The sequence below is a fragment of the Microsporum canis genome, genomic scaffold (genome assembly GCF_000151145.1).
Source record: "Microsporum canis CBS 113480 supercont1.2 genomic scaffold, whole genome shotgun sequence".
Classification (NCBI taxonomy): Eukaryota; Fungi; Ascomycota; class Eurotiomycetes; order Onygenales; family Arthrodermataceae; genus Microsporum; species Microsporum canis.
The window spans coordinates 1,744,560-1,754,883 of NW_003299168.1; the positions used below are offsets into that span (position 1 = coordinate 1,744,560).

Here is a 10,324-nt window from a genome sequence, read left to right on the forward strand (position 1 = left end):
AGTATGCTCCGTACAGCTAAGTATGTTAGACCTAAAAGGCTAATACCCCAAGGCCCATGAGAAACTTTTAATAAAATGACAGTATGGCGTTTCTGACGAGTGACATCATTCCATTAACTTGAATCAAACATTATACGAAAACAACATGAGACCGTTCTATAACCATCACGCCAACTTCGTCGCCTGAGAGTACTGCTCATAAGCTTCTATTGTTCTTTCAAACGCATTAATCATTTGGTTGTAAACTATGTCTGGGCTTTCAGAAACGTTGTTCGACCCCTTGAAAAGTAATTCATCTTGGTTTGGAAACATGATGTTTCGAAGCTCCCGAGCGAGTAGTGCAAGGCCCTTGAACTCTGAAGTAAACCCTGACACGATGTGATCGAATTCGCTCTCGCCCATGTCATTGCTCTTTTCTTGTGCACAGTCGTCGAAACTTCCGTGGACCCACCTGTAAAAGAGGCTATCCTTTGGCAAACCTTCAAGACCGTGAGTACTCGCGATCCACAGCAGGCAGTAGAAAAGAGACTCGAGATCATGACGGTAGGTGTGCGGTTTAGCTTTCAGGACTCCAATAGCCATGAACAACTTCGTTCCAGTGATTTCCTCCTTTGCATCAGTATCATCTAACAACTTTGCTGCCTCCAGATCGATCAAGAATCCCCTAGGATCACCTCTTTTATGGACGTCCGTGATCATGAGATTGCCTTTCGAAACATCCTGGTGGAGTATTCTTCCATCTTGGTAAAGTGATCGAAGGCCCTTGATAATATCGCTAAATGCCCCCAAGAACTCCGGTATCGACTTGAATTTATCGACTGCCCGACCGGGGGGGTGGACAACTATACAGGAGAATACACGATTCACGAATGTCGAGTCTTTTTTGTCATCCAGACCAGCTAATTTTGCTTCAGCAGCGCATTTATCGATAACGCTTTGAACATGATCTCCCACTGCAAGGTTGCTGGTGTCGGCCGGAGACTGTGTTTTATCTGAAGACTTGGATACTTTGGGTGGAACCATCCGTGGCGAACTGAACTCCAGCCCTCGACGTAGTCTATCAATGCTATCAAGATCTACGTGCCCGAATAGCTGCACCACACCCCAAACGTTCCTTTCTTTGATAAATCTCAACATATCAACTTCTCGCAGGCCGTGATCCGACCTCCACGTGAATTTGACCACAAATTCCCATTCATTTGATTCGATCCTCTTCGCACGATAAGCAGCCGTTCCAGAGCTAACAATATCAGGTGCGAAGGCAATTGGCTGATCTTCCAAGTAGATTCTTTCCATGTCTGCCTTATTCTCGCCCTTGACCATAACGTATTGACGCTGCTCGTCTTTTTTGATGAAAGTGTTTATTCCTAGCTCCTCATCGCTCATTTCAGTGTAGCTGGCCGTGACTATGATGAAGCGATCTAGTTCTTTGCGAATGTCGAATGCCTCGCAGCCATATGGCCCCGACCGATCAAACACCCACAACTCTGCCGTTGAACCATGGACGTAAAAGCTATGGACAAACCGGCGCGTTGGCTGGCTCTTGAATACCTTCTGAGCGTGCTCACAGAGTCGCAGAAAGTATTGTCTATATGAGCTCGCATCTCGACTAACTTCTGCAACGACCAGAAAATCGGCCCAGCTATATTCATTACTGGTCTTGGAGAGGCCAGTGGGGACCAGGAAAACACTCGGTAGATTCTGGTCGTGAGGGGGCTGGTCCCAAGATGTATAGAATGTGCTTCGGCCGCCAAAGGATTTCGACTTGAGCTCCGAGAACCATTCTAAAAATGATTTTCCGGTTGGAGTTGAAGGGAATTGTGTCTGTCGCTCATTGCCCTGCCCCCGGCTCGCTGTCCAGGCGACGCGTTCGGCCTTTGACGACCAAGGTTTTTTCTGAAAATACTTCTCGTGGAATCCTTGGACATTGTTATAAATGGTGCCGTTGATGTCTTTGAGAACAGTTTCATAAGATTTATCATGGGTTTCTTCCTGAGCCAGGTGGGTGGAATCTGGTGCCATGTCAGCGACAAAGTCCTGGAAAAGCTCTGTGAGGGACGGTCTGCGCTGTTCTTTCGAGAGAGGTTAATATACAGGGCCTTGCTCGAACAGCTGAATGTTTATTAAGTACAAATTGGTGGGTGGGGGTTGGAGACAGCTGCCTGGGTGGGGCCTTGACAACAACCTACCATCTCCTAAAGGTGAGAGAAGACGCGGGAAATTCTGAGCGAAAAAATCTTTGTGCCAAGGCACTATAAATGCTATGAGTGACCCATATCTGACAAAAACTTAAGTTGCAGGGGTAGAGAAAGGGAGAATGTAACGACTGCTGGCTAGTTAAATTGAAATTGAACGCAAACCGACCAGGCTGAGCAGCAGACCAGTCTTATGATGGACATGCAGAAAGCGGGATGCTGCGGAGAAGAACAACAGCCAAATGGAACCTTTGGATCAAGGAACGTGACGCCAATGAAAGGAAAGAAGAGGTCAACCAAGACAAGACAGAGCGGAAAATAATAGAGAAGAATGTATTTGAGTCCTTTCTCGTAGAATTGCGCCCATGGTATATAAACTGGGTGGTAAACGATCAAAAAAGTTAGGAAGTTTATGAACTTGAGAATAAGTAAGCTTGTTCACTCACAAAATGGCCGTCTCACTCAAGAACTCCTTCGTCTCATCGGCTACCTACAATTCTCTCCCACGTATAAGTGAAGTGGCAACTGTTTCTCAGGACCATTCTGACGACCTAAATGAGCTTCGCGTCCTTCTCACTAAGCACAATGTTCCATCAACCGTCTCGGTCCGACTGATCCACAAACATTTTGACGCCAACGACGGCGAGGTCATGGCCATCAAGGAGGTCACAGTCCCATCCTATGGCGCCGTTTACTCCCTAGGACCATTGAAGCTCGCAGAACAATCCTCCCAACTACGCCCCATCCACTATTATGTTGACGAAACTGGATCATTTCAAGCATACGAATACACAAACGCTCAAGTTCCCGACCTGTCCAGGTACGATTCGTTTCTTGCCGAGTTCAGTAAGATTGTCATCGAGCGTGGCCTGCAGCGCAAACTGGGATTAAAGCTGAACACCAAAATGGACGAGGCGGGTTGGACCGAGCTTGAGTTTCGAGATAAACGAAGCACTATTATTTTCCCAGACGGAATGCCGATACCAGACGGCATGGACGAGGATACTGAGTTGAATATTACCACGGAATGGGGCGCGAAGGATCACACCTTTCGACGTGTCTGTGTTATTTGCATACACACCTGTGTTAGTCATCCAAAAAAAAGTAAATGCCCAGAGGAGTTAGGAGTCTACTTGGGAGGACAGAAGCTAGAATTCGGCTCGCCGGTTTATAACATTGTGAACGCCGTTACTGAGGTCTGGTAAACGCCTGATAATGACTGTATCTCGGATTACGCTCAGTCTCGGGCTCAAGCTAGTATCGCTATGAACGCCTTTACTTTCCATGTTACTACTACATTTACCCATCTTATTCACTCACTCATATTATACTCACTTTTCGCTTCATATTATGTATTCACTCGTCTTATTCGGTCATTTGTCTGATTCGCTGCAAGACAGCGAAACCATGTTCGTAGGAAACTTCCGGGCCGCACGGAAGGGGCGGGGCCCCCACAGATCAAGATACTCTCTGTGCTTTGTGGATAAAGCAGGGAGCGGCCAATAGTAGTATAGCTATATCTGTGATTTGTTTGTCAAGTTGATGCCTGCGCCATCGCCAGAAAATCCGCCCGTATTCATCAACCTACATCAAATTGTCTAGATCAAGAATCTGGCGGCTATATCGCATGCCCTGGCAACGGTAGGATCGTGTGTGTCTTTTCTCTTATCGAGAGCTAACTTAGATGACTACGTATGACAAAATCCGAGTCCATTAGCAGCTGTTCAAACTTCAAAGAACATTATCCACGGAGCGTGCCAGTGCCTTTGTCAAAACGATCCAAGTAATTGTATTGTACGGAGGTCTCTACCATAAGTCTTCAATACCCTCTGTATTTTATGGCTGTAATGCCTATACAAGCGTCCATTTGATTCTTAGATAATATCACTTAGGGGCCGAATAATGCCTAAGATAATTTCAAATTTAGGACGCTAGTTAAAGAGCTATTAATTTACACTGGCCAGCACTTTTACTAGTCAATAAGTGAGCTGTAACGCAGTTGTATATATAACAGCTAGGAAATTTTGCATATTGAAGGCTTTTGGTGGAGACCTCCGTAGTGTGGCATGCTTTCCGCGCAAGGCTCATTTAGGAAGAAAGGCTGTAACCGTGGTTTCACCCTTAAATAGTTGACTTTAAAAGTCAACATTACCAAACGGGCTCCCAAGTTGGAGTTCTACGCTTTACTTGGAGGGACGTGGCACTACCTTTGGGCATATGGTTGGGCGATGGGGAGACAGGGCAGGCTGCGTCTACTTGGGATGAGTTAGCATCTAACGTTTGCAAAATCTCAAATGCGCCCCAGCGGTTGAAAAACCGGGATGGAAACTAAAAGCAAGTGCCTTCACTGGGGCACTACCCGCGATTCGATTATCGCGTGAGCTAGTAGTTACCTAGGTATTGATGGAACTGTCAACTTCGGAAAAAGATAAACGACTCAGTTTCGCAAATCTATAAACTCCAAGTCCTTCCTCTACATAGTACAACTTGTCCGTCCTTCGCCAGCTCACCGCTTTTGTTACACGATTTGTACTTTCCCGCATTGGGTACTTATAGAATAAAGGAGTAATTGACGGAGCGAAGCGAAGTCTACTACATAGTATGTATTCAAAAAAGTGGATATATAAAAAGGGTCAAAAGTGCGTATTTGTGGGTCTGCTATAAATTACGTGATTGGCTGAATTCTGAGCATTTTATTGGATACTTTCAACCTTGCATAACTAGTGGCTTGGCGTCTGTCTTAGTCATCTTACCACATCAAAATGCTCATGTTGAATGGCGATGCTTAGTCAGTTTACTACGTGACATGCCCTCTTGAGTGCCTGCGTTGAATATATTCTTCGCTCCATTAAATATATCACGTGGTATAGTAATCAAGCTGATGACTAAGCATCACCATTCAACATGAGCATTTTGATGTGGTAAGCAGGTGCTAAGCCTAATCGGGAACCTCCTATCGCAACACCTCCAAGTTTTTCTTTTTTTGCAGCGTTCACGACTCTGATATAAAAACATGATAGGAAACCCGCGATGGCTTCTTTCTCTTTCTTGGGTTGAATAAATCGAGCAAAAGGATATGCCATAGGATTTGCAACCTCGGAAGATATCTTTTTACCAGGCAGAAATATGTTGAGCTGGCTTCCAGCCAGCCAGAAGTCGCACCGCCTCATATGTGATGTCTCTCGAGTACGAAAATACTCCGCCAGGGATAGCCAGCGCCTTGTGAGAGTCTGGTACGCTTAACTATGAAAGCGACTCCAGCTGGCTTGCCCGATTTTTGGCCATTTCACGGGGATAATAATAGTTTTTCTCACAGCTCACAACGACAAGGGGCAAAGCAACTCTACTTTCAGGTCAACCCGGTGGTGCCTTGCCTGTGAAGTTTCGCTGCCTTGCATGGAGACCTGATTTTCAGCTGGACTTTTCTTTTTTTGTTAGTTTCTTTCGTTTTGCAAGGTGGTTGTGGCGCGACATTCGAATCAGACACAGCCTTTACATTTTTATGTCTTCTAGACAAGCTTTTCGGTGTGGATACAAAGCAATGTCGCACTGTGTATAATGTACCGGTTCTATAACTGCATCAGAACGCTCAATCACTCACCGTCTCACGATCAGGACGATATCAGAAAGTGGAAAACGCACTAAGCTTAGTTTCGGCTCTCTCGTGGGTTGCTGTCCTTCCGCAGCCCCAAGAATTTTAGTGGTTGGCTTAATTTTGAGACTCTTCTTCTATATGCAACCATTGGTCTAAATTTCTTCTTTACATTTATATCCCAACCGATCATCACTAACATGCACTCCATGTTACTCAAGACTGTCCATCATACTCAAAAGTATGGAACATGGCGCTGCAATTATCGTCAGAAATTTGAACGATGTTTTTACGCGATGCTAGTTGAAATGCTCATTGGATACCTCTATGCTCCCATTTCCCTGTAAGGCGAGGGTTACCTTGCATTACAATGCCACTAGAAGACGAAGACGAAGCAGTCACGGCAACATGGATTGGTAATTCGTCCATGGTGTGCAACAGTGCGTAAGTTATGTTGTTGTATATATACCGAATATTTTCCCTGGATTTGGTTCTGCACGAAGACTCTCACCCGGCCTTCTTCAACCATTGAATTGTGACCTATACTTACCACCGACACCACAATGGCTCCTTCAGGCTATCCCGAAGTGAAGGAAGAGAGCAACAATGGATTCCATGTTGACCTCGAAAACTCAGGGTCGTTGGATCAAAAGCCTGAAGTCCATGATGGGGATCCGGTCCAGTCTGATGATTCTTCAAGTGAGACCCCGGATATAAAGACTCTCAAGTTCGAGCGCTCTCTACGCCAATTCGAGCTATGGCTGGGTCAGAAATTGAACATTGAGACTCGAGGGATTGAGCGGGTGAAGGAGGAAGACAAAGAGCCGCCGCCGCTTAGAAATACTTTCCTTATGTGGTGGAGCATGTTTTGTAACCCCGGCGGTCTACCCATAGGTATTCTAGGGGCTCAATGGGGGCTCTCTCTACAGGAGTCTGTCATTGCTACCGTCTTCGGCACCATCATAGGGGCAGTCCTAGTGGCATGGTGTGGTGTAATGGGTTCAAAAGTGAGTGGTCCCGGATCGGAACCCCTACCCCCATCGACATTTATCATTGACTGACCTGGATCGTAGCTCGGCTTGCGCGCCATGGCATCCTGTAGATATGCATTTGGATATCGAGGTGCCAAGTTAATCTCCGTCATGAACATTATTCTAAGCATCGGGTACGCCGTCATCAGTACCACCGTCTGTGGTCAGTTGTTGCCAGCAGCAGCAGATTACAAGATATCGACCAGCGTCGGCATATACATCGTTTCCGCTCTATCGCTCTTCATTTCATTCTTCGGGTTCTCCTTAATTCACAAATTCGAAAGCTACTCTTGGCTGCTCGCATTCGTCCTGTTTTGTGTCCTGCTTGGACAAACCGTTCCTCATATGACGCCTGAGATGATTCACTTCAACCCTCACCGAGAAGGGTTTGCAGCCACCTTTTTATCATACCTCTCCTTCACCGCTGCTGGCACATCTGGCTGGGCCACCGCAATTGCCGATTACTACTGTCACTACCCAAAAACGATCCCTTCTTGGAAACTCATGCTGTTGACTCTCGCAGGCTTTTCTACCTCCTCTGCTTTCGTATCCATTGTTGGAACTTGCCTTGGACTTGTGGCTATCAAGTCAACTGGCCGGTTTTCGGAGGCATATATTGCACACGGTTTGGGTGGAGTGGTACAAGAAATATCGCAACCTGCAGGATGGTCAAAGTTCACGGTTGTGATGCTCCTGTTCACCGTTCTTGGGGGTCTGATCGCGAACTACTACTCCTGTGGCTTGTCAATCCAGGTGTTAGGCCAACGCTTTCGCTATATTCCGCGGTTCATTTGGAGTTTACTCATTGCCGTCCTCATCACCGTTCTGTCTCTTCTCGGCAAAGACCATATTGTCGAACTGGTCGGGAACCTAGGCAGCATGTTAGGATACCTGACGGCTGGTTATTCCGTTATAGTGTTCATCGAAGATCAATGGTTTAGGAGGCATGATGGTTATGATTTAACGGCGTGGGATGACAAGGACAGGCTGCCATGGGGGCTGGCCGCCGTGGGATCGATGGCTGTGTCCTATGGCGCTGGCGCTATACCGGGAATGAACACAACATGGTATATTGGACCTATCGCCGCCATGTTTGGCAACCCAGCCGGAGATGTCGGCCTTATCTTGAACACCACATTTACTGCCATCACCTACTTTATCTTCCGGACTATTGAAAAACGCCTAGTTGGAAGATAGACATCAACGGGCCAAGTTTACAAGCCTAGTCTATGTTGAGCTGTGGGCCCTGAATTCCAGAGGCTAGACACTAATGAGCTTAATGATGTTTTCCCTTAGTACACTGTGTATTTGTATATATATAGTATATATATATATATGCTCTCAGATTACAGCCTTGCATTTTGCCATCGAAAAGATTGTTACATATGTTCCCCCTGTCACCCATCCTTGCGAATTGCAGCTTACCACTTTCTCAACTCACTCCTTTGAGAAGATATTATGTTGCCCCATGCCTTGCATGATATTATTATTATTCCTTTCACTTGTTAATGATGTTATGGCTCTCTTCACATGTAACCTGCGGCCTCCCAACTTCGTGGGGTCCGTAACAAGGCATAACTGATAAATTGACTAATTCTAGTATTGCTCCGCTCCGGTTGCCTCCTTTATTCTTCCTACATCCGGGCCAACTATTCGTCCACCTGCACCAATTTCTCAAGGACGGACTCTTTTCCAGGCTACGGAGAATGGAGTCCTTAAGTATTGGATTTCCTCCTTTCTAATAGACGTAGTCAATCATCATCATCAACACCAATCTAGTTATATCACTGAATCTCAAACATCATGCCGACAATTACCTACAACCTAGAGAGTATGCCCGATTTGTCCGGGAAGGTAATTCTAATTACTGGCGGTGAGTACTCCTACATCACTAACCAACCTAAAAGCCCCGATACCTCCACTTGGTTCTTGTACATGGCAATGGACCATGAGCTAATGCCTGTCTTCGTTTTATCCCCTGCTAGGCACAAGAGGTCTCGGGGCCGAAAGCGCACGGCGACTGGCGCAAAAATCGCCAGCGCACATCTATATCAGCGGTAGGAAGGCCGCCAGCGCTGATACGGTCATCCAGCAGATACGACAAGCCGGCAGCAAGACGCCAGTCACCTTCCTTCCCTGCAACCTGGCCTCCTTGGCCTCAGTGAAGCAGGCAGCAGAGACGTTTGTGGTCCAGGAGTCCCGCCTGGATGTTCTGATGTGCAGCGCAGGCATCATGGCCACACCACCAGGGCTAACGGCGGATGGATACGAGATCCAATTTGGCACAAACCATCTCGGACACGCGCTACTGATCCGCAAGCTGCTACCACTCCTCCAGGCTACGGCAGAAACAGCAGACGTGCGTATCGTCCTGCTTACCTCACTGGGGTTCAAGATGCACCCGGGTGGAGGAATCGTCTTCGACGCGGTACGCACGAAGCAGGAGTATAGCGCCTTTGGCGGATGGATCCGTTACGGCCAGAGCAAGTTAGCAAACGTACTATACGCGCGTGAGCTTGCACGTCGGTTCCCAGCCATAACCAGTCTCTCCGTCACGCCTGGAGTCGTGAATACCGAGCTGGTCGAGAGCCTAGGGTGCTTTAACCGCGCCTTCGTCTGGGTCACGAACTTGGGCCAATTAATGAAGCCGGAAGAAGGTGCCTATAACCAGCTCTGGGCTTCGACAGTCGCCAAAGACACATTGCTGAATGGCCAGTTCTATGAGCCGGTTGGGGTGCTCTCTACCAAACTGGACAAGGCATCCCAGGATGCAGCATTGGCTAAGCGGTTGTGGGAGTGGACCGAAGAGGCCTTGCGGGAATACCTGTGAAATAAGAAATATATATAGACACAACCTCTCACTCTCTTTAGTGGACTCTCATATACCCATCTGTTCCCTGCTCTTGGAAAACCCCCACGGTCAAGCCATGAAACGCCGACATCGAGGGCATTTGCCAACGGACACATATTACGTAGCCTGTCCTTCTTCCAAAGTCTGGAACAAGCCCTGTGGAACGAGGTGACGACAAGCCGCTGATCGGCCAAGCATCCCTTGCCGTGTCCATCTCCATGGATAAAAAGACATAACACTCTTTTTGGCATCTTCGACTTGGTGTTGGTAGTGTGCATTTACTTTGTGTCAAATGTCAAAAACTGCCTTCTTGCCACCGAGTCAGGGGCCACAATCCGAGTCGTACAGGATCAATAAGCTACTTAAAGTGATTTGGGCTTGCATGCATGGCCCACGAAGGAAACGAATAGACGGTAGTGTAATATATTAACGTTTTTTTATTCATTTTTGTCTCCATCAAGGGTGGTAAAGAGTAGCACGCTTGGGACATTAATAATCTGCTGGAACCACGGCAGCCGGGGCTATATGAGCTCCCAATTGGAATAAGAAAGGAGAATAGAAACAACAAATCCACTTCTTCCGATGATCTGTCTGCTATTTTTTCGGGGGGCAGTTGAACCCATTCGTTCATCGGTTTGGCTGTGGTACAGAGGGG

The 10,324-nt window shown here is 47.0% G+C and overlaps 4 protein-coding genes across 4 annotated transcripts; 3 read left to right on the top strand and 1 right to left on the bottom strand.

Annotated features, from left to right (window-relative positions):
- Positions 1-165: 165 nt before the first annotated feature.
- Positions 166-2,022, bottom strand: MCYG_02094 (conserved hypothetical protein; the record flags this gene model as incomplete). Its single annotated transcript, XM_002849114.1, has 1 exon — positions 166-2,022. The coding sequence occupies one exon, from the start codon at positions 2,020-2,022 to the stop codon at positions 166-168; it is 1,857 nt and encodes a 618-aa protein (XP_002849160.1).
- Positions 2,023-2,644: 622 nt separating this feature from the next.
- MCYG_02095 (conserved hypothetical protein) lies at positions 2,645-3,400 on the top strand (the record flags this gene model as incomplete). Its single annotated transcript, XM_002849115.1, has 1 exon — positions 2,645-3,400. One exon carries the CDS (start codon positions 2,645-2,647, stop codon positions 3,398-3,400), a length of 756 nt encoding a protein of 251 aa, XP_002849161.1.
- Positions 3,401-6,350: 2,950 nt separating this feature from the next.
- On the top strand, positions 6,351-8,015 carry MCYG_02096 (cytosine permease; the record flags this gene model as incomplete). The annotated part of the gene is made up of 2 exons (XM_002849116.1): positions 6,351-6,794; positions 6,861-8,015. 2 exons carry the CDS (start codon positions 6,351-6,353, stop codon positions 8,013-8,015), a joined length of 1,599 nt encoding a protein of 532 aa, XP_002849162.1.
- Positions 8,016-8,621: 606 nt separating this feature from the next.
- On the top strand, positions 8,622-9,648 carry MCYG_02097 (oxidoreductase; the record flags this gene model as incomplete). Its single annotated transcript, XM_002849117.1, has 2 exons — positions 8,622-8,691; positions 8,804-9,648. The coding sequence occupies 2 exons, from the start codon at positions 8,622-8,624 to the stop codon at positions 9,646-9,648; spliced, it is 915 nt and encodes a 304-aa protein (XP_002849163.1).
- Positions 9,649-10,324: the final 676 nt, after the last annotated feature.